The following is a 19,854-nucleotide window of genomic DNA, read 5'->3' as shown; positions in this document are numbered from 1 at the left end:
GTACGGTCCACAAATCATTCATGTGTGTGGAGTTGTGGGGGAGGAAGTTTAATCTGAAGAAGAAAAAGGCCAGTAAATCCTGTGGAGAAGGTGGGGAAGAAGACTGCTGCTACCTCAGTTAATTTTGGGGTTGCAAGTGACACTTGAAGATTTTTCATGGCTAAATTTGAGGGGAAGAAGGAAAAATAGTTGAGTTGAGAGGAAAAAATAATAATAATTTTCCCTTGGTTTAACTTTATTTCCATACTGCCTGCAAGCCTTTGGTAAACAATAATAAAAATGAAGAAAAAGTAAAGCTTAGAGCAAACCGAAAGGCTAAAGTCATGTGGGAAAACTCACCAGTAGAAGGAGTTGACTTGCTTGAAGAAACAAGTTTCGGAAAAATATGATAGCCCTGTGAGCCTAAGGCAAGTCTAATTAAACTTAAAAGGCAGAGAACGTAAGCATCTGAAATGCTGTTTTAGGTATCGTAAAACTGGAAAAGTTCCACACACACACTCCAAAAAAATCTGAATTAGCCAATGGTTGTGGGACCAGTGTTGTTTGTCCAACTTCTCTCTTCTGATTTGTGTCTAGTGGATATGAGATGGAGAAAGGAAGGAAGAGGCTGCAGGCAAATGCTCAGTCCTTGCTCTTTCTTCCAGCAATTTGTGTGCTTTGTGACTTGAGCAGGGGGGAAACTGCCTCACAAGAAGAAAGTGATGCAGTGAGATTAGCTCCAATGTTTCCACAGGCTATTCCTCTATAACTCAACACCAACTTCACTCCTTAGTATAATTTGAAACTTTCTCCCCGCCTCTCCATTAGACTTTATTTTTCAGAAATCTTCCAGACACAATAGCAGCATTCAGCCCAGCTGCAGCATAAAAGGCAGAGTTTTTTAAAGGTGAACAGCTGAAAGTTTGTGAGCTCGATGGGGAGTCATATGCCAGCCAGCGCTTGCCACTGTGGCATTTTGCTTTCGTGGGTTGTGTTCTCCTTTGGTGTAGGCTGTCTATGAAGGTATGGTGCTTATTTTGAGATCTTCACGCTCTCCCTTTTAGGCCTCCGGTCGAAATGCAGATTTGCTTCCCCACTGGATTAGTTTAGCTTGGTTGTCTGGGTGGTGAAACTAAGAGCTTTGAAGCTCACCTCGTCTGGACTTCAGTGTCATTGAGAAAGACAGCTGCCTGGCCTTGCTGAAAGATGTGTTAAGAAATTCAAATCCCAGTCCTTGCCGTGCACATGTCTTATAGCTTTGCCAGCCTTTCCAAGGCAGGAAGGAATAAAAGAAACTGCATGGCTGCACTTAATGTTGATGACTGAGGGCATTCAGTTATAACATATTGAAGAATATATGGATTTGTGCTCTCTAGTTTCTGCTCAGCATGCCATGCTGTGACACTATCATCCCCCCCCCCGTAAATTATGAATATTGATTCTCTTTGATCAGGTCTTTGTGCAGTTTTAGAGTTTTGTGTTAAAGTAAAGGTAAAGGGACCCCTGACCATTAGGTCCAGTCGTGACCGACTCTGGGGTTGCGGCGCTCATCTCGCTTTATTGGCCGAGGGAGCCGGCGTACTGCTTCCGGGTCATGTGGCCAGCATGACTAAGCCGCTTCTTTCAAACCAGAGCAGTGCACGGAAACGCCGTTTACCTTCCCGCTGGAGTGGTACCTATTTATCTACTTGCACTTTGAGGTGCTTTCAAACTGCTAGGTTGGCAGGAGCAGGGACCGAACAACAGGAGCTCACCCCATCACAGGGATTTGAACCACCGACCTTCTGATCGGCAAGTCCTAGGCTCTGTGGTTTAACCCACAGCTCCACCCCCAACCCAAGAGTTTTGTGTTACTCAGGTGCAAATTTGTTGTTATATAATTAGGCTGTCCCAATGGATGGCTCATGGGATGCAATAAATAATCGGCTCCACCCCTGAAACACTATTTCACGTCAGGCTTCGGGTCCCTTCCAACTCTACAATTCTGTGATAGACCTTGGCGTATGGATAGTGTCATTATTTAGTTTAGTCACTAGGTGGCACTGGCCTTTGCTGTAGCTGGGTGGAGCCAGGGGTTTCTTGTTACTCTTCTGCTCTTTTTTAAAACTCTTTTTATTTGAATTCTCCAACATACAAATAATAAAGTTGTGCGCAGAAATGTACATCAAAAAATTCACATGCACATATGTCACGACTTACAAAATATAAACTTACTGATTTTCCCTATCCTTTCCTTCCCAAGTCACATAGAGAGCTAAGCAGACAAACAAAAAGCCATATTAATGATAACATCCTTACACAATTTTTTTAGCAATGTTACCTGATGCTGCAACCTGAAGTGCTGGGCGCTTAGTAAATTTTTGTTGTGATGTATAGTCAACAACAGTGTGTCCAATCATGTAAAAGGAGTCTGAAGTTGCATGTCCTTGTACAAGTCTCATTTGATAGGTTATTTCCTCCATTATAGCAATCAATAGTCCATAGAGATTGATACCAATAATCTAAACTAAGGCATTGCACAGTTTTCCATTTACTAGCTATATTCAGTCTTGCTGATAGCTCCATGTACATTCTTGATGGAGAAAAAATATAGCAGACTCCAGCTACTGTACAAGTTGAAAATGAAACACCCAGATCAGTGTCTTTTGAAAGAGTGAATGTGAATTATTTGGCAGAAACTGATGACATCTTCTTCCTATTCCTGAGAAGGAACAGTCGCCAAAAGCAGAAGTACCGTATTTTTCGCTCTATAAGACGCACCAGACCACAAGACGCACCTAGTTTTTGGAGGAGGAAAACAAGAAAAAATATATATTCTGAATCTCAGAAGCCAGAACAGCAAGAGGGATCACTGCGCAGTGAAAGCAGCGATCCCTCTTGCTGTTCTGGCTTCTGTGATAGCTGCGCAGCCTGCATTCGCTCCATAAGACGCACACACATTTCCCCTTACTTTTTAGGAGGGAAAAAGTGAGTCTTATAGAGCAAAAAATACGGTAGTTCCTAGCAAATGCCAAAGCAGCAATCACCTTGGCTACTCCACATAGAATCATAGAATTGTGGAGTTGGAATTGGCTGGAGACTGATTCAATATTACAGTAAGGTTACCAGATTTTTTTCAATGAATCCGGGAACATTTTCCAACTTCAATGGATTTTGTAAATCCGGGGACTATCCCTGGGAAACGGGGACGTCTGGTAACCTTATATTATGGTCAAAATGCTTCTTACAGGATGGTGTCTTCAAGTGTGTTACATAGCATTTAGATGTTTTTTGCCACTTGATTTTCCTCTGATTTTCCCCACATTGATCTGCTGCCATGCAGCAGCCTTAGGGGTCTCCATTTGTGCCTCAATGACCATCAGACATGCAACTTGCCCACAGTACAGTACTGATCACATGGATCAGCTGCAGTTTGGCATGAATCCAGTATAAAACTATCCCAGAGCTCTAGCTCTAGACAGCAGATGTGTGTATTGTTGAGGCAGAAAAGGAAAGTAACCTGTTTATATTATTAATGGAGCTCCCTTAGTAACAAATGTTTTGACTTGCGCTCATGTCATACCTTGAACTAGTGCTGTCAGTCATCCTTTTTCTTCTTTTTTTAAAGACTCCTGGAAAATTTATTTTGGATATTCTCTGAACAGGTGCTTCCTTTTCATTGTGAATGGTTTAAATAAGAAACTTGCTTTATGTCCAGAGTTCTCAGCTGAAATCACAGGGCTGTCTAACTCAGGCACTTGTATGTTTACTCATCTGTGCTAATGCTGACAGCAGATTCCCACAGTTGGTCTGGATTGGACACAGAACAGATGTTGGGGATTATGGGGAAGGATTCAGAAAGGCTTTGGGCCTGTGTGTTTGCGGAAGTAATTCATTGTAGAGGCACAGATGGGGCCTGCTGAACCTCCACCCTGGAGCTCTTGAAGACGGGCTGCAGTGCAGCTCTCCTTAAATACTCCAAACCAAATGTTTTTCCTAGTAATGTTAATTAGAAGGAAAATATAAATCAATGCCATAAAGTGTAGTGAAGCCTAGAACTATCAGATTTCTTCCTCCTCCTGCTTCTTTAACAAAGGGCCTGAAATTATTCATTACTCAAGAGTCCCACAGAGGCAGAAATGCAGCTTTCTTTGAGATGTTTTCAAGGACAGAGGGATTTCTTACTGATAGATAGGGAGATCAAGGCAAAAGAATTAGGTTGTCTGAAATCTAGATTCCATTGGTTTAGTGGGGGAAGGGAAGGTGGTCATCACCTACCTGTTCCATTCTCTTTTGGGCGTGTACAAGGAAAAGGCAGACAGGTATTGGCTGTACGCCTGAAGGACCGTTTCCACACCCATCATTCAGCCCAGTCACTGAGGTTCAGCTCAGAGGGCCTTCTGGCAGTTCCGTCATGTGGAATGCCCTCCCGTCAGATGTCAAAGAGATAAACAATTATACGACCTTCTGTAGACATCTAAAGGCAGCCCTATAGTAGTGTTTTGTTGTTTGTTGTTTGGTGTTTTGTTGTGTTCTTTTATACTTGTATAAAGGGACGCGGGTGGCGCTGTGGGCTAAAGCCTCAACGCCTAGGGCTTGCCGATCGAAAGGTCGGCGGTTCGAATCCCCGCGGCGGGGTGCGCTCCCGCTGCTCGGTCCCAGTGCCTGCCCACCTAGCAGTTCGAAAGCACCCCCGGGGGCAAGTAGATAAATAGGTACCGCTTACCAGCGGGAAGGTAAACGGCGTTCCGTGTGCGGCTCTGGCTCGCCAGAGCAGCGATGTCACGCTGGCCACGTGACCCGGAAGTGTCCCCGGACAGCGCTGGCCCCCGGCCAATAGATGTGAGATGGGCGCACAAACCCCACAGTCTGTCAAGACTGGCCCGTTCGGGCAGGGGTACCTTTACCTTTACCTTTATACTTGTACAATGTACTTGGGTACATTGTTGTTGTTAAATGGGGGATGGAATGAGTTGAGAGGATTTGCACAGAAGCATTATTATTCTGAGACATTGATAACATTGAATTGCATCGTGTGATGGATGCCTTAAGGAATCATGTTCCTTAAGGTAAAAGTCGCCATAGATATAAAGGAAGAACATGTTCCTCTGGGCAATCATTGCAATTCAGGACCAAGGAAATTGCATTTCACCCTTCTTTCTAATAGGAAAATATTAACTGATCAATTCACTTGTCGATTTTTTATTTCTCTTTTTTCATCTGGAACTAAGTAAAGTTGCACACATTACCATCTAAGGAGCCTCCCACCCCGTAGTTAGTCCATTTATTCCAGAGTCTAAAATTACTTAACTGTAACAGCGCCACTGGAGGTGACATTTGCAAGGGGCCACTCAGAACCTAAGTAAAATTATAAGCTATAATGGGAACAATATGAAGGAGAGAGAATAACAAAGGGAATGGTGCCTATAGAGTCAGATTCATTTGTGGTATGCATAGAATCATAGAACTGTACTGTTGGAAGGGACCCTGAGGATCATCTAGTCCAACCCCCTGCAATTCAGGAATATGCAGCTGTCCCATACGGGGATCGAACCTGCAACCTGGGTGTTATCAGCACCATGGTCTAACCAACGGAGCTATCCAGGTTCCATCCCATTGAGTTTATGGGACATGAAGGGTGTTTTCACTTACCATGCATGGTGGGATGTCCAGAGCATTAGAACCTCCATGTGGTTGCCAGACAAAACGTTGCTTTTCTTAATTCTTTGTTTTGTCTTCATTTGGTGCAGACATCATTGGCTCTGAAGAACAATTTGTAGGTGTGGTTATGACTTTTACAGGAATCCTTGGGTGCTGTGTCTCATATCAACCAAAATAGAGCTGAAGCAAAATGTTTAAATTCTAAAATAGTTTTTTTTTAATCTGCATAAATCAAGCTTTATTAATTTTGAACTTTTCAAAATTGTTTGTCCTTAAAAATCTATATATGGATGCCAGTTATCTTTTCAGTAGTTGAAATTTTGTTTCAAGCTACATTGTGCTTAGTTCATGAAGTTCTGAATGGGATTTGACAACCATATTCATTATTTACCCTTCCTGTTGAAAAACCTGGCCCTTCCTAGTCTGCATACCTGAGGGAAATCTCTTGTAGAACATAGTCACTTTCAACAAGAGGTTCATAGGCAGTCAAGGGTGAAACACAGAGCCCCCAGCTATCACAATAGCCAGTGTGGTCACCTCCAGATGTTATTGGACTGCAGCACCTATCAGCCTCAGCCAGTATGGCCAATGGTCAGGGTTGATGGGAGTTGCAGTCCAATGACATCTGGAGGTTACTATGTTGGCAACCCCTTTGCTACAGTGCACTCCTCCTTTTGCTACTATAACTTCAGTCTAGAGTTCAGCAATCACGGGATCTGTATGAGCCCACCTGCCAATCTAATGAGTGGACTAAGAATCAGGGCAGGGGGAGTGGGCACCATGATTCTCTTCTCCCAAACAGTCAAACCTGGTAGCACCCATCTCACTGAGTATGGTCAAATACAGAGAATAGGTGGGAGAACTTCCTTGTATAGACACTTCAATATGCATCCTAACACCTGCCTAGTCAAGGAGTCTGGGTCTAGAAATATGTACAGTGTCTCATTCTCCCTCTTAAACATTTTGTCTAAGGGGGAAGATGGGCACAACTCCCCTCCCCAGATCTCTTGTTAGTATAATATACAGATAGCAGAACATTTCAGTATTACTATTCACTCTGTAGTCTTAATTTGGCCCATTGGTGCATTGATATAGCATTTTGTATTACTGTGCTAGATATCTTCATTGGGAATCCTTGGGCTTCTGTTCAATATAATTACTCCCTGTGAGCCTTTCATTCAAAGGTGGGTTTCTGTAAAATTTAATTATTTTTCCCCCTGCAGCATACATGATAACGGCATAACTGTTATATAAAACCAGCTACTGTGTAAGAGTAAGGCTGCTTGTAAAAGCTGAAATGTAAGAGATCCAGCTACCAATGAAAAAATGATGATAACTGAAGCTGGCAGTGAATGGCCCCTTTCATGTCATAAATTATATGTGCGGAGTGGCAGTTCACATCAAAAGAGTGATTAAAGCATGTAACATTGCCACATTGTCTGTTTCATCAAACCTGTGTTTTCCAGATTTGTGATACGTTTCTCTCTGTATGCAACTTCATTTAGGGCGATAGAAAGCTACCCACTGCATCCCTTTTTGAATATGTTTCGGGGCTTGCAATTAAACCTGTAAGAATGATTGTAACCTGTCAAGAGTCCCCCGGGGTAACTTTGAAAATGAATTATTTTGTTTCTGCAGTAATTTCTCAGCTTGACCAAGACTACTAATGAGTAAGAAATTGTATTTCCTGCAATAAATTACAATATGCTCTGTAGCCACACCGTGACATCAATCATAACAGCACAGTTGAATTATATTCTTAACTAAGCTGTTGGAGAAATAATGAAAAATTGAAACAATGAATCCTTACATCTCATCAGTTTGGATGTTTATTGCCAATTAGTCAAATTAACCAAATCTGGCTTTAAATGACCTATAGGTTATCACTGAATAAAGTATTCAAGCATTCTTGAGGAATATAGTTAAACTAGGGTTGGCCACCAATTAAGTAATTTATTGTTGCTTTGCCGTATTCCACTCAACAGATTAGTTTGTTGCATGTAAGTAAATGTACATTTTGCTATACCTCAATATAGGTACTTTTAGGATACTGAAGGAAGTGTAAGATAACTTGCCGGAGGGTCATCTAGTCCAAACCCTGGTAATGCAGGAATCTCAAGTAAAGCATCTGTGACAGATGGTGATCCAACCTCTGCTTAAATACTTCCAACAATGGAGAGTCCACAACCTCCCAAGGGAATCATTCCACTGTCAAACAGCTCTTGTTATTTAGTAGGAATCTACTTTCTTGTAGCTTGAATCAATTGGTTCAGGTCCTACCCTCCAGAGCAGGAGAAAACAAGCTTGCTCCATCCTCCATGTGACAGCCCTTTAGATATTTGAAGATGGCTATCATATCCTTTTGCATTATGGTCCTTTTGAATTATGAATGCTTTTGAATTATGATGCTGGAGGAGACTCTTGAGAGTCCCATGGACTGCAAGAAGATCAAACCACTCCATTCTTAAGGAAATCAGCCCTGAGTGCTCACTGGAAGGACAGATCGTGAAGCTGAGGCTCCAATACTTTGGCCACCTCATGAAAAGAGAAGACTCCCTGATGTTGGGAAAGATGGAGGGCACAAGGAGAAGGGGACGACAGAGGATGAGATGGTTGGACAGTGTTCTCGAAGCTACCAGCATGAGTTTGACCAAACTGCGGGAGGCAGTGGAAGACAGAAGTGCCTGGCGTGCTCTGGTCCATGGGGTCACGAAGAGTCGGACACGACTAAACAACTAAACAACTAAACAACAACAATCATATCCTCTCTCAGCCTCTTCTTTACCCAGCTAAACATAACCATCTACCTCAACCATTCCTCATAAGGGTTTTCAGACCCTGGATCGTATTAGTCGCCTTCTTCAACACACGTTCCAGAATCAAAACATTCATTAAACAAAAGCTTTCATAGCTAGAAGCAAACTCCCTGGTCCAGTAACGCATGAGAGGCAAAATAGTTTCAGAAGATATACACCTTCAGTTCTCAGCCCCACTAATCAATATTCCTGGGTCTAGAAACATATCACAGTGCTATGCAAGCGCCAACAACCAGGTGATCCCTTTGGCCCAGCCATGCTTTTACCTGCCCACACTTTGAGGACAGTATCCCTTTAATTGGGCTGTGCCTAAGTGCATCACATGAGAATGATTCAGAAGAGCTATGGCTTCCTATAAGATAGACTCCTCATCTTCTAAATAGTTAATAAAGTTTATCTTTCATTTATGGACCTCCTGGTGGGGCAGGCTTTGCCAAAATCATATCTCAGGCCAAATGCGGACGTCTGGTGGGCCTAATCAGGGTTCCTCACTCCTGTGCTAGCATATCATAGGCAGATTCTATAGAAGATCATTGAATTGGTTTTACTTGCTGTCACGGGAATTGGGGTTGCTTGTGTGTAAACCTCTAGCTGTTCCAAACTGCTTAGGGGTTGGTTGTGTCTTTCCCTGACTGAGCAGCCTGGGTGCTGCTGCTGCTCAGTCGCTCGACGAATCCGTGAGTGGGCGTCTCCTAAATTTCCTCCAGCATAAAAGCTCCTTGATGGACAACCTTCGCCTCGCCTCTCTGCGCGTAACCCTTCTGCGCAGAGTGGGCGTGCCCAGTGGTGCCCCTCCACTCTCTTCACTGCCTTCAGTGCCAGAGTCTCGGAGCCTATCCTCCGAGATGCTTTCTCCCTCTTCCTTCTTCCTGGTGTCACCTGGACATTCTTCCCCAGATGACGTTCTCTCTCTACCCTTACTCGTTCCTTCTTCTGCAGAATCGGGAAGCACCACCTCTCCCCTCTGCTCCGATGTCAGTTCCCTGACACTTTCCTTGCATGTTGCTCTAGAATGAGATTTTAATAAGCCCTTTCAGGAGTGGAAGACACTTTAAATTCGCAAAAGGTCATCTTTGGATCCAAATTTATCGGTTTCCCCATATATTTTTCATGGTGTCCAGCCCTCCTTCCCTATATCGCTGACTCTCTTAATAACGGGGTCTTCATTGCAGTTCTCTGTTAAGAAAATCTTACGGCGCATCGTGCTCTTTGCAAACACTACGCACAAGCAAAAGGGTACATTCTATGACTCCTTTAGGATTCTGTGTGTCTACTTGTTATAAGCCATGACAAAAACAGCCCAGTTGCACATTTTCTCCCATAAGTGGAGAAAAATAAAGTTGGGGTTTTGTTCTATGCTTCAAATTCAGTTCAGCTATTTCAAATGGAAACGATACTCCACACCTGTGCAAGAAGAGGGTATGTGGGACAACCAAAAGGGCTGGAAAGGGAAATAAAATGAATCCCTCTTGAATTTTGTCTCCTATAGGGCTTTCTTTATAATTGCCAAACTCCAAAGAATAAAAAAGTAAAGACAATCTTGAGATACTGCTTTATGTCTCTCATGGGTGGGTTTAATAGCTGGCTAGTTCTTTCCTGTGCATTAATATTTAAAAACAGATGTCCGGACAATGTGGTCACTCTTTCCCTCAAACTTGGTTACAAAAATGAGACTAAAAGCCTTTGAGGAACTTGTAAGGAAATGAGATGTTTTTCTTTTAGATTTAGCAATGCTCTTTTTAGGCCTTCTTGTCTTCTTCTTAGCTTGCTTGTGGATGACCTGGTCCTGTGAAGCTACTTCAGCTTTTCCCTTCAGTGCTCTTGTAAAATCCATATTTGGTTAAGAACTGACAAAGTGTTAACTGATGCGTATTCTGTGGTTTCTATTTTGCAATGTAGAAAAGAAAAGAAAAGGCTGTTTTACAAGCATTTTCAGTAATGTGCCCTTTCAAGATACTTGACACTCCTTAAAAATCCCTGGTTTGCAAGGGTTGTTGCACTACAACCACTTTTTCCATGATAAAATATGCATTTCTAGCTCTCCAGGTGGCAAGGGAAAAGTGCAGGTTAGATTTGTGAGTCCAATAAAACAAAGGCTATAAATATATATATGGGACACAGCTACCTTCTTCGACATCTTTATTGTTGAGAGGGATCAAACAGAAAATAGAAAGTATAGTTCTCCCTGGAACAAAAACATTCAAAGATTCAGTGGAACAAAAACATTCAAAGATTCAGTGGGATAAAATATGGGGAAGAGCCATAAACTCAGCGGTAGAGCTGCTGAACTAGCTGCAACCCTCTCTGTGTGGCGATAGCTTGGCTTCACTTGTCTAGGTACTGATCACCTCCAGGTTAGACTACTGCAATGCATTGCACATGGGTCTGCCTTTGAGCAGCAGCTGCTTTCACAGAGTGGTCTAGACCAGGGGTCAGCAAAGTTTTTGTGGCTTGGGCCGGTTCACGGTCCCGCAGATGCTGCAGTGTGTGTGCATGCATGCGCAAACGCTATTTCCGGTGCTCCTTCCGGCGCGGAGGAGGCGTGCGCAGCTTCCCATTGGCTGCAGGAGCTTCCTGCAGCCAATGGGAAGCCAGCCAGCTTCGCGGAAGGCGGTCCCCGCTTTGCTCAGTGCCGCTTTAGCGCGGCGCACGGGAGCCGACCGAATAGGTGGCAGGGGTCCATGGGCCAGTTAAATGACCCCCCATGGGCTGCTTGTGGCCCATGGGCCTTAGGTTGCCGACCCCTGTTCCAGAGAATGTACATTGTATTTTGGGCTGCAGACATCTGCCACAAAAATTATGCACTGTTAAAACTGATTCCAAGGTTGGAAGTTGTTTGCTTCTTGCTCCACTGGGTCCCAAAGTATTCATAAATGTTCAAGCAAACAGCATATCTTACCTTTTGTAGCTCTGGAAGATTTACCACTGCTCTGCCATGCTGGCAATTGCGTGCAGGATTTAGCATCAAAGAACTGATGATAAATGTGTTGAAATAGCACCTGTCTAGCAGTTGTCCTGCTGCGACAGCTTTGTTGCTAAATGCAGTTGAATTTCAAAGTGTGACCACCAGCAAAACATCCAAATAGATCTGTCATACCATAAGACATATCAGTCACAGGGACCAAGGGATGCGTTTAACATCTATTCTGGCTTATCCAGCCTATGCCATACAGCACTGGTCGCCAAGCTTTTGGCAACAGTGGACACATTTCAGCATTAAGATTGGCACTTTCTGATCTTAATACAGAATTTATATTCCTTTAACATCTGCCAAATCAAACTCAATGCCAAAGGTCACCTCTCTTCCAACATCCCTAATGCGAAAGGTGTAAAACATGGGTGTATCCTTTTCTTTTTAATTTATTTTTATCAGATCTTCCAGATCACATGCCCCCAAAATCAGTCAAAACCCGGTTCCACTGTTACTGTATGTGGATGATGCGGCCTTATTATCACTGACGAGGTTAGGCCTGAAATGTCTTTTACGCTCCCTGGTTTCCTGTTGTGAAATCAATAAACTCTCAATAAATTATGAGAAGACAAAAATTCTGGTCTTCTCTAATTCCCAGAAATTAGAGAAATGGAAAATTGCGGTTCAAGGACCCGATCTCCGCATAGTGGAATGAAAACACAAGGACACGTGATATAAGGTTAATGGGCAAGAAAAGACCACAACTTTATTGGTTACAGCAAGTGAAAAGGTATTGGCTTAGGCATTGGATTACATCAGCTGACTCCACCCCCTCAGAGAGGGGGGGGGTCTGAAACAAGGGGGGTTTATTCACCAGTAGGTGGAGCCTGTTGATGCTAATCCAACTATAAGCTCTCCCCTGATGTCACCGAGGGTCGTGCCATGGCCTCTCGCCACGCAGGCATCGGACAGAATACATGACTGCCGGATTCCTTTAACGGAATACCCAAAAATTGAAGGTGTAGGCGATGGCCACACCTAGCCCTTCGACACACCACAACACATTATTCCAATGCCTAAGAGGCTCGCCGCCAATACCCTCACAGCTGTAACCAATCCCTGATGCTGCTGCTGATGCTATTTAACCAAATGGGTCCCTTGGTCTGAAAGATGAACCCCATCATTCCGGTACAAGGCCTGGTTGCCAATCCGGATATGGTCATGAGAAATGACTCGGCCATTCACCCAGCGGGCTATTGCACGATTTAAGAGTTTCCTGGATTTTTCAATGGCCATACAGTTCTGCACACCGCGCCAAACAATTCTCTTCAGGAAGGAGGACCAGAACACCGTTGTTCCGGGACACAAGGCAGCAGTCTCATCAAGATCTCTTTTTATGTTCCACGACAAGTCCGCACTTCTCCTGTTAACAAGGTCATTTTCCCCCAATTGAAGGATAAGGATGTCAGGAGGGCCAAACACGGCAACTCTCTCTCTCAGCAACGGCATAAGCTCCTCCCAACGCATGCCTCGCCTCGAAAACCAGGAAACTCGCACTCCAGGTGGCAACCCAAGATTAGGGGTGAGGCTGCAGCAAGCAGACCGCATGCGGGCCCAATGGACTATACTGTGGCCGCAGATCCAAACAGTTTTTCTGAGAACGACTGAGAATGAAGGAAAGAAAGAGACGGGTAAGTAGCGGTAAATGCAGAAGAGCGCATTCTAGCGAATGTAACTTTTATAAGCATCGGATTTTCACCGGCCCATTTCTTTAATCTTATCCGCCGGCAGTCCCAAGTGCGCAGCTGTTGTGGCGGCGCCAATCCTGAATGAGTGTGCTGCATAATCCTGGGAAGATAAACCACAGGCATTAATAGCTTTGTGGAGTACCCTTGTGAAGTGGTGTCTCGACAAAGGTGACCCATCCTCGTGAACCAGGAGCGGGCCAGGACTGGGTGGTCTGGGGTAAAGGTACCTATTAGTGTCCTTGACCGGGCATGGGCCCTGCTGCGCTGAAGCTGTAAGTTTAACAAAGGAACCCCTACCAGCCTGATCAGTTTTGGATTGACGTATCCGCACCGTCAAGCTAGCTTTGGACAGCTGCACGTCCTCCATGAGGAGGGCGCGCGTTGAGCCACTTGCATTAACCTCGGCTACCACTTCACCAACCCTAAATGCACCCAAAAAAGGCGATAGCATAAGCGGCGGAAAAGAGGCGGGCCTCGAACTTGGTCCAGCAGATTGACCTAAGCTTTGTGCGTATCTGAGAGAGCAGCCCGTAAGAAATTGGCTTACGGCCCTCGGCTCTAGGGGGTTGTAGCCTGCTCCAATTCTCTATGGCTCTGCGGATCGGGAAGTCACTGCACGGGTCGGAGGAAAGCTTAGCTTTAGCGAAGAAGCTGATGGCGGCTACGTGTATCTTTAAAGTTTTGGGGGCCTGTCCCAAATCGTCAAGATGGGAAAGGTATTGCAGAACGTCATCCGTGGTGGGTGGCACGCTAGGCGAAAGCCCCAATATCCCTGACCTGCAGCCCATGAAATCACACCACGCTTTTTTGTAAGATCTGAGGGTGGAGGGTGCGACAGACGCCAATACTCCCTTAATCACTTTGCGTCTCCAAGGTTCCCCAGGTGCCAGGGACGCGGACTTATAAAAAATATTGGGGGGGCCCGGGAAAGCTCGTGAAATGTAAATAAGCTCATGAATATGCAAATAAGCTCATGAATATGCAAATAAAGTGGCGCAGCCCCCTCGTGAGCGAATAGGGGAGAGCGTGCTGCTGCCTATTAATCAGCTCCGGAACAGCTGATATGCGGGAAACCTGGGGCTAGAGGCAGGAGCCCCCGCCCCCGGGGATTCCCTAATCTCGCGGGGGACGGCCGGGGCTCTCCGGCTAGGGCGCGCGGCTGGCTGGCTGGCTGGCGGGGGGTGGCGGCGGCGCTCTGCTGGAAGGGCGCCCGAGATTATTGGGGGGGCTGAGCCCCCCCCAAAATTTTTTTGAGGGGGCTCAAGCCCCCTCAAGCCCCATGGAGTCGGCGCCTATGCCAGGTGCTCCAGAAAGGGTTTGGGCAACAGTTGAGCTCCAGGGTGCTAACAACCGGAAGGGAGGCATCGGAGGACGAACGACTGTAGCAGGGACGACACCCTCTCAGAACAAGATGACTGCCTAACCAGTATGTTCACCACCGCCTGGTTATCAGTTCTGAAACACACCCGGCGATTCCGGAACTCCTCCGTCCAGATATTCACGGCCACTACTGTGGGAAAAAACTCAAGAAAAGTGAGATCCCGTGTGATAGCCTCGCCCCGCTACCCCGCTGGCCATTGTTGAGAGCACCACCGACCCCTGAAGTACAAGCCAAAACCCAGGGACCCTGCTGCATCTGATTGAATCTGGAAATCTGAGGACAAGTTAAGGACCTCCTGCCATAAGGATACTCCATTGTAGCGGTTCAGAAATGTAATCCAGATCTCTAGGTCAGCCTTGGCTGACTTTGGAAGTCTGAATTGTTGGTAAAAGGTTTGAAAAGCAGAGAAAACACTGACTAGGCCTGTGGTTTGCAGGGCACAGGAGGCTACCCTGACCCATCTTGAACACAGGACCCACTTGTATTGGGGAGGAACAGAAGATTGTACCTGATGGGTTCTCTTGGAAGCCATTATATCGCCCGCACATTAACCCTTGTACGCTAAACTTCAATTGTGCAAATTGGTCAAGCAGGCCAGGCACTGTTTAGAACCGCCAGCCTGTGTCTTTCCCTTTTAACTTAAGCCTTTCTTACAAGAGGACACTTTAGCCCAGCCGGCCTAGTTCAGCATTGATTAAACAGACCACACTTGGAAAGAAATCGGATTCAAACCACTAATCCCTAATGGCAAATGAAACTGGGATCAATTGTTTATTATTTATGTATTTTAAAAGGGTCCTCTAGTCCAGCCCCCTGCAAGGCAGGAATCTTTTGCCCAATATGGGGCTCAAACCCACAACCGTGAGATTAAGAGCCTCATGCTCTACTAACTGAGTTAACCCAGCTGCTTCGAATCTATAACAACTCAATAATGAACAGAGTTGTATTACCTTTCCCCCCCAAAAGGGACGTGAAAGATACTAAAACAAACACCAGCCTTTAACAAATAACTCAAATCACTTAACATGAATTAATGTATTCAAGTAAACTGTGCTGGGCGTAAGGCAACAAAATTGCAATGAAATAATTATATTATTATTATTATTATTATTATTATTATTATTATTATTTTATTTTATTTTATTTTATTTTATTTATTATTTGTTTGTTTGTTTATTCATTTTTATGGTGTGCAGTCAACTGCGTTCGGTTCAGTAGACATGCCCCTAATGACTACGCCCAACTTCGGAAATAAATTGTAGAAAACAAACTAATTAAAATGACCCTGCCAACATCAATTAATGAATGTATTAGATTAGGTTTGGTTAGTGATTACTTTGAATTGCAAGGAAATAATGTACCAAGCAACACTTGTGCTGTGCTCAGCTGTACCCAGACCAGTGTAACTTCAATGCAATAAAGCCAAAAAGTGCAGCAAAGCCATCAAGACTCACGAAGACAAAGTTACTAGTTCAAATATACAATCCCCCCCCCACTGGTCACGAGGTTACTATAAAGGGGCACGCCGCCTTTTAATAATATACCCGAAAACTTAAATAAGCTGCATGAGCAGTCAGTTGGCTACTATGAAATGATAGATGTATGAGCAGCCACTCGGTTTCCTTTAAGCAACAACGCTGAAGCACTATATAAATCTTGCCGCAAAGTAACAAACCGAGGAGCGGATGCTGCGAAATGTGACTGGGACCTAGTCCGGACTGGCTCTGCCCTGGTGCTTGCACCCGCCCTTGTCGGTTGAGAGTCACCAGAGAGTGCAGCCGAGGTGCCGGGAAGAGTCATCCCGCTGAGAAGGAGGAGGGCTCTCTGGAACAACCTGAGAATAGGCTCCACTCTCTGCGATTGTATCAGGAATGGCATCAGGGGATGGGGGTGGGCTGGGGTTTCGATCGGGAAAACGTTGCTCATAATCATCTATAAATGACCTAAATGCCTTGAGAAAATGGGAAATGGGCTTTGGTTATTATTCCTTCCACGCTGCCCCTGTGATGGATTTCCCGTCACATTTCGAGTCGCATTACGTGCTGTTTCTGATGCGCACTTTCTTTACGGCGCCATGAGCTGTGCTGTGCACTAATAAAGCATAGTTGTTATTTATTGAGTTGGGTTGTTATTTAATATTTATTTATTTATTTGTTTTACTTTCTATTTATTCTTTATTTTTTATTTATTTATTTAATTATTCATTGATATTTATTATTTATTATTATTATTTATTATTATTAATATTTATTTATTACTTTGTTGTTGTTGTTATTTGTTCTATTATTTATTTATTTATTATTACTATCATTGTTAAAATGATCAATATTATTATCAGCAATCAATTAATCACTTGATTGTAATGTTAATATGTGATTACTGTATAGCCTATAGCATCCACAGCAAGGTAGATGAATTCAATATTAAACAATTGTTATGAGTTCCTCAAGTAACCCCCAATGAAATTGTATCTATGACTTGGTTTTAATATTACTGTTATCAATTGCAAAATTAGAGAAATTAGAGAAATGGAAAATAAGAGGACAAGAAATCCAGCAAGTAAAGATGCATAGATATCTCAGAATTTTATTCCAGAGCAACTCAGGTTGGTCAAAACATCGTACAAGCGCTATGAAACAGGCAAAGTGTACCTCCTCAGAAGTAGTTCACTTTTACTTTCAGAAAGGTAACCAATTTATACCAGCTGCTATTCTAATTTTTCAAGCTAAATTGTCGTCTCAGCTACTTTTTGGGATCCCAATATGGATACAAACATATAATAGTCATTTAGATAGGATACACTCAAGTTTCTTGACGTATCCTGGGGCTCCCAAATTCAATCAAGTATGAGACGATGTGTGCAGAGCTAGGTATACACACGATGGAATACTGGGTGTGAGGTAGCACTATAAAATGCTGGTTGCGTTGCCATTTCCATTGCCAACCTTTGCGTCTGCTTTCTGAGTTACTTAAGGACTCTTATAAATCCAGATGGTTCCAACTCTTACATAGCAAAATCAGATCTATTGGTATTGACTTGGAACTTTTGTATAAATCAAGTGAGCAATATATTTATCATAATATTCAAATCAGATTAAGGGAACTGAAAAACAAAACATTGAGTCAGCTGTAAATAAAATTTGCTCCAAGTTTTATGGTTTAAATACAACAGATAACAGGGTCACTTATATTTCAAAATTAATAATTGCCGTCCAATGCAGGGCCTTTATGTTAGACCAACTGAACGTTTTCCCCTCAGCTTTTGTCAAGGGCAGATATTTAAACTTCCCCAGAAATGATAGACATTGTGGGTATTTTTTGAAGTGCCAGACACAGTAGAACATATTCTTTTCTACTGTCCATTGTACAACCAGCTACCCAAACGTGTGCTATCCCCTTTTTTTTTGGTAGTCTAACATCATGGCACAATGAAAATATCAGATTCTATCTGTCTGACATTAACCCAGAAGTAGTTACAAGGGTGGCTGAGTTTTTATCAGTAGTATCTCTTAGGGTGATGAATGGCACTATTTAGCAGGAAGAAACTCCAATGAAAATCCTCATTATTACATATTTTTACATAGCTGTTCATTTGTTTATGTTTTAAAATTTTATGTATGGATTTTTTATGATGGCCTATATTTGTAATGCCTAACAAAGGTTTGGCAAAGTACGTAAAAAAGATTTTGAGAGAGTGTATGCGGGAGAGGAACTGATGATAATATGCGTTGGGCCTCTGAAGAGCTATACCTTGGTGGTGGTGTTTGCTTTGCATGCAGGAGCCAAGTTCAATTGACTTGGAGAGCCACTGCCAGTCATTGTAAACCAGGAATAGCCAATGTGGTGTTCTCCAGATGTTGGACTATAACTCCCAATGGCTAGTGGTTAGGGTTGATGGGATTTGTAGTCCAACAATGTCTGGAGGGCATCACTTTGGCGATCCCTGCTGTAGGCCATGCTGAGATAGATGAACCGATGGTCAGACTTAGTATAAGGACCACTCCTCTGTTTCTGAAGTAGCATTAAGCAACCTAGCATTTCCTCCTGAAGCATGCATTTCCTTCTGAAGCATTAAAAGGGAGGGGGGTCACCAGATGCTGTTCAATTCCAACTCCCATCCACCCCAACCATCATGGCCAATGGCTATGGATGGTTGGAGTTGGAGTTCCACCAACATATGGAGGACCACCACTGAGTTGCAACCTAAGAGTAGCATCAATCACACAATGCCATTGAATGTCAAGAAATATTTGCGACAGTTATTATGGGGAAATAATAAAGGAGGCAAGTTGTGTTGTGCTGTGAGAACTTGTAATGTTTGCCTTGTAATGACCATAAGCTTCTCTGAAGGCCCACTGAGTTGAAAGGTAGGGCTTGCGAATGAATAACCAACAACAGTAATTGGGTGGCAATTCTTGGAATGAAATAAAATCAGTAGATCAACATGCAATACATTGCCTTTCAGTTGCTTTTATTATATTCCTTTTTCACGTAATGTTATTAACTTACCCTTTCATTTCAGCCAGTGCCTGCTACATTGTGTAACGTGATCATGATTAACTCTGCATTTATTTCTCCCTCCTTACAGGCAGGAATGGTGCTGAGGTGTGGATACTTCTGGCTCGGTTTATTTCTGGTGCCCACAGCGTGCCTTGTTAAAGATGTGGCGTGGAGAGCGTAAGTTGGGGAAATGCCTCATTAACTGCACCTCTTGTCGAAAAGAATGTTGAAATTCAAAATATGAAATTCTCTCTTTTAATCTTAACAGCCACTAATCTTAATCTCGGTGAAAAATTGCTGCACATCTGTTGAAGTGGTGGTTGCAGCAGCCATACAGGTTGCTAGCCAGCTTCACCAACACAAACAATAAAAATATTCCAGTAATGACAATAGTCATAAAGGCGGATGTTGCAACAAGACTGAAGACCAGTTTATATCCTGATTAGAAATAGTCATATCTACTTGCTACGCTTGTTGTGACAAAGGGCTGCACAGAGGAATATGTTTGTGTGGGTGTTAAAAGCTTATATATGTAGCAATTTATTTTCTTGGGTCCATCCACTCCTTGTCTTAAAGTGCATTTTGAACCACATATGGTTCACCACGCACATTAAGCCAAGGGGTGGATAGGACCTTACATAGCACAGAAGTTCACCTTCACATCTTATTAAAAACACTGCTATTAAGATGACTGTGAACGTCACACTCCCATCTAGGACGGTGCCTAATGATAATGAATGTTTACAGCTTGAACAACAAAAATATTAACATGAAATCCTGAATGGAGGAAAAACCTTGTTTACTTTTAGCTTTCTTTCTCTCCCCCCCCCACTAGAGCATTTGTCTCTTTTCCTCTCTTTCTCTTTGCTACTGTTTTAT

At 43.5% G+C, this 19,854-nt stretch overlaps 2 protein-coding genes across 10 annotated transcripts in view; one reads left to right on the top strand and one right to left on the bottom strand.

The window, feature by feature from the left end:
• Positions 1–19,854, bottom strand: part of SHISA2 (shisa family member 2) — a 455,435-nt gene that overhangs the window by 378,541 nt on the left and 57,040 nt on the right. The window lies entirely within an intron of this gene.
• The window catches only part of ATP8A2 (ATPase phospholipid transporting 8A2), a 325,713-nt gene that overhangs the window by 281,899 nt on the left and 23,960 nt on the right, over positions 1–19,854 (top strand). For all 9 annotated transcript variants that reach the window (XM_082220253.1, XM_082220252.1, XM_082220254.1 and 6 more), the window contains one exon: positions 19,064–19,152. In XM_082220253.1, the coding sequence (XP_082076379.1) occupies positions 19,064–19,152 (89 nt within the window). The remainder of the gene's footprint in view (positions 1–19,063; positions 19,153–19,854) is intronic.

This window comes from Podarcis vaucheri (genome assembly GCF_965113315.1).
Source record: "Podarcis vaucheri genome assembly, chromosome: 4".
Taxonomy (NCBI): domain Eukaryota; kingdom Metazoa; phylum Chordata; class Lepidosauria; order Squamata; family Lacertidae; genus Podarcis; species Podarcis vaucheri.
This window is presented reverse-complemented; position numbering and strand designations above follow the sequence as displayed.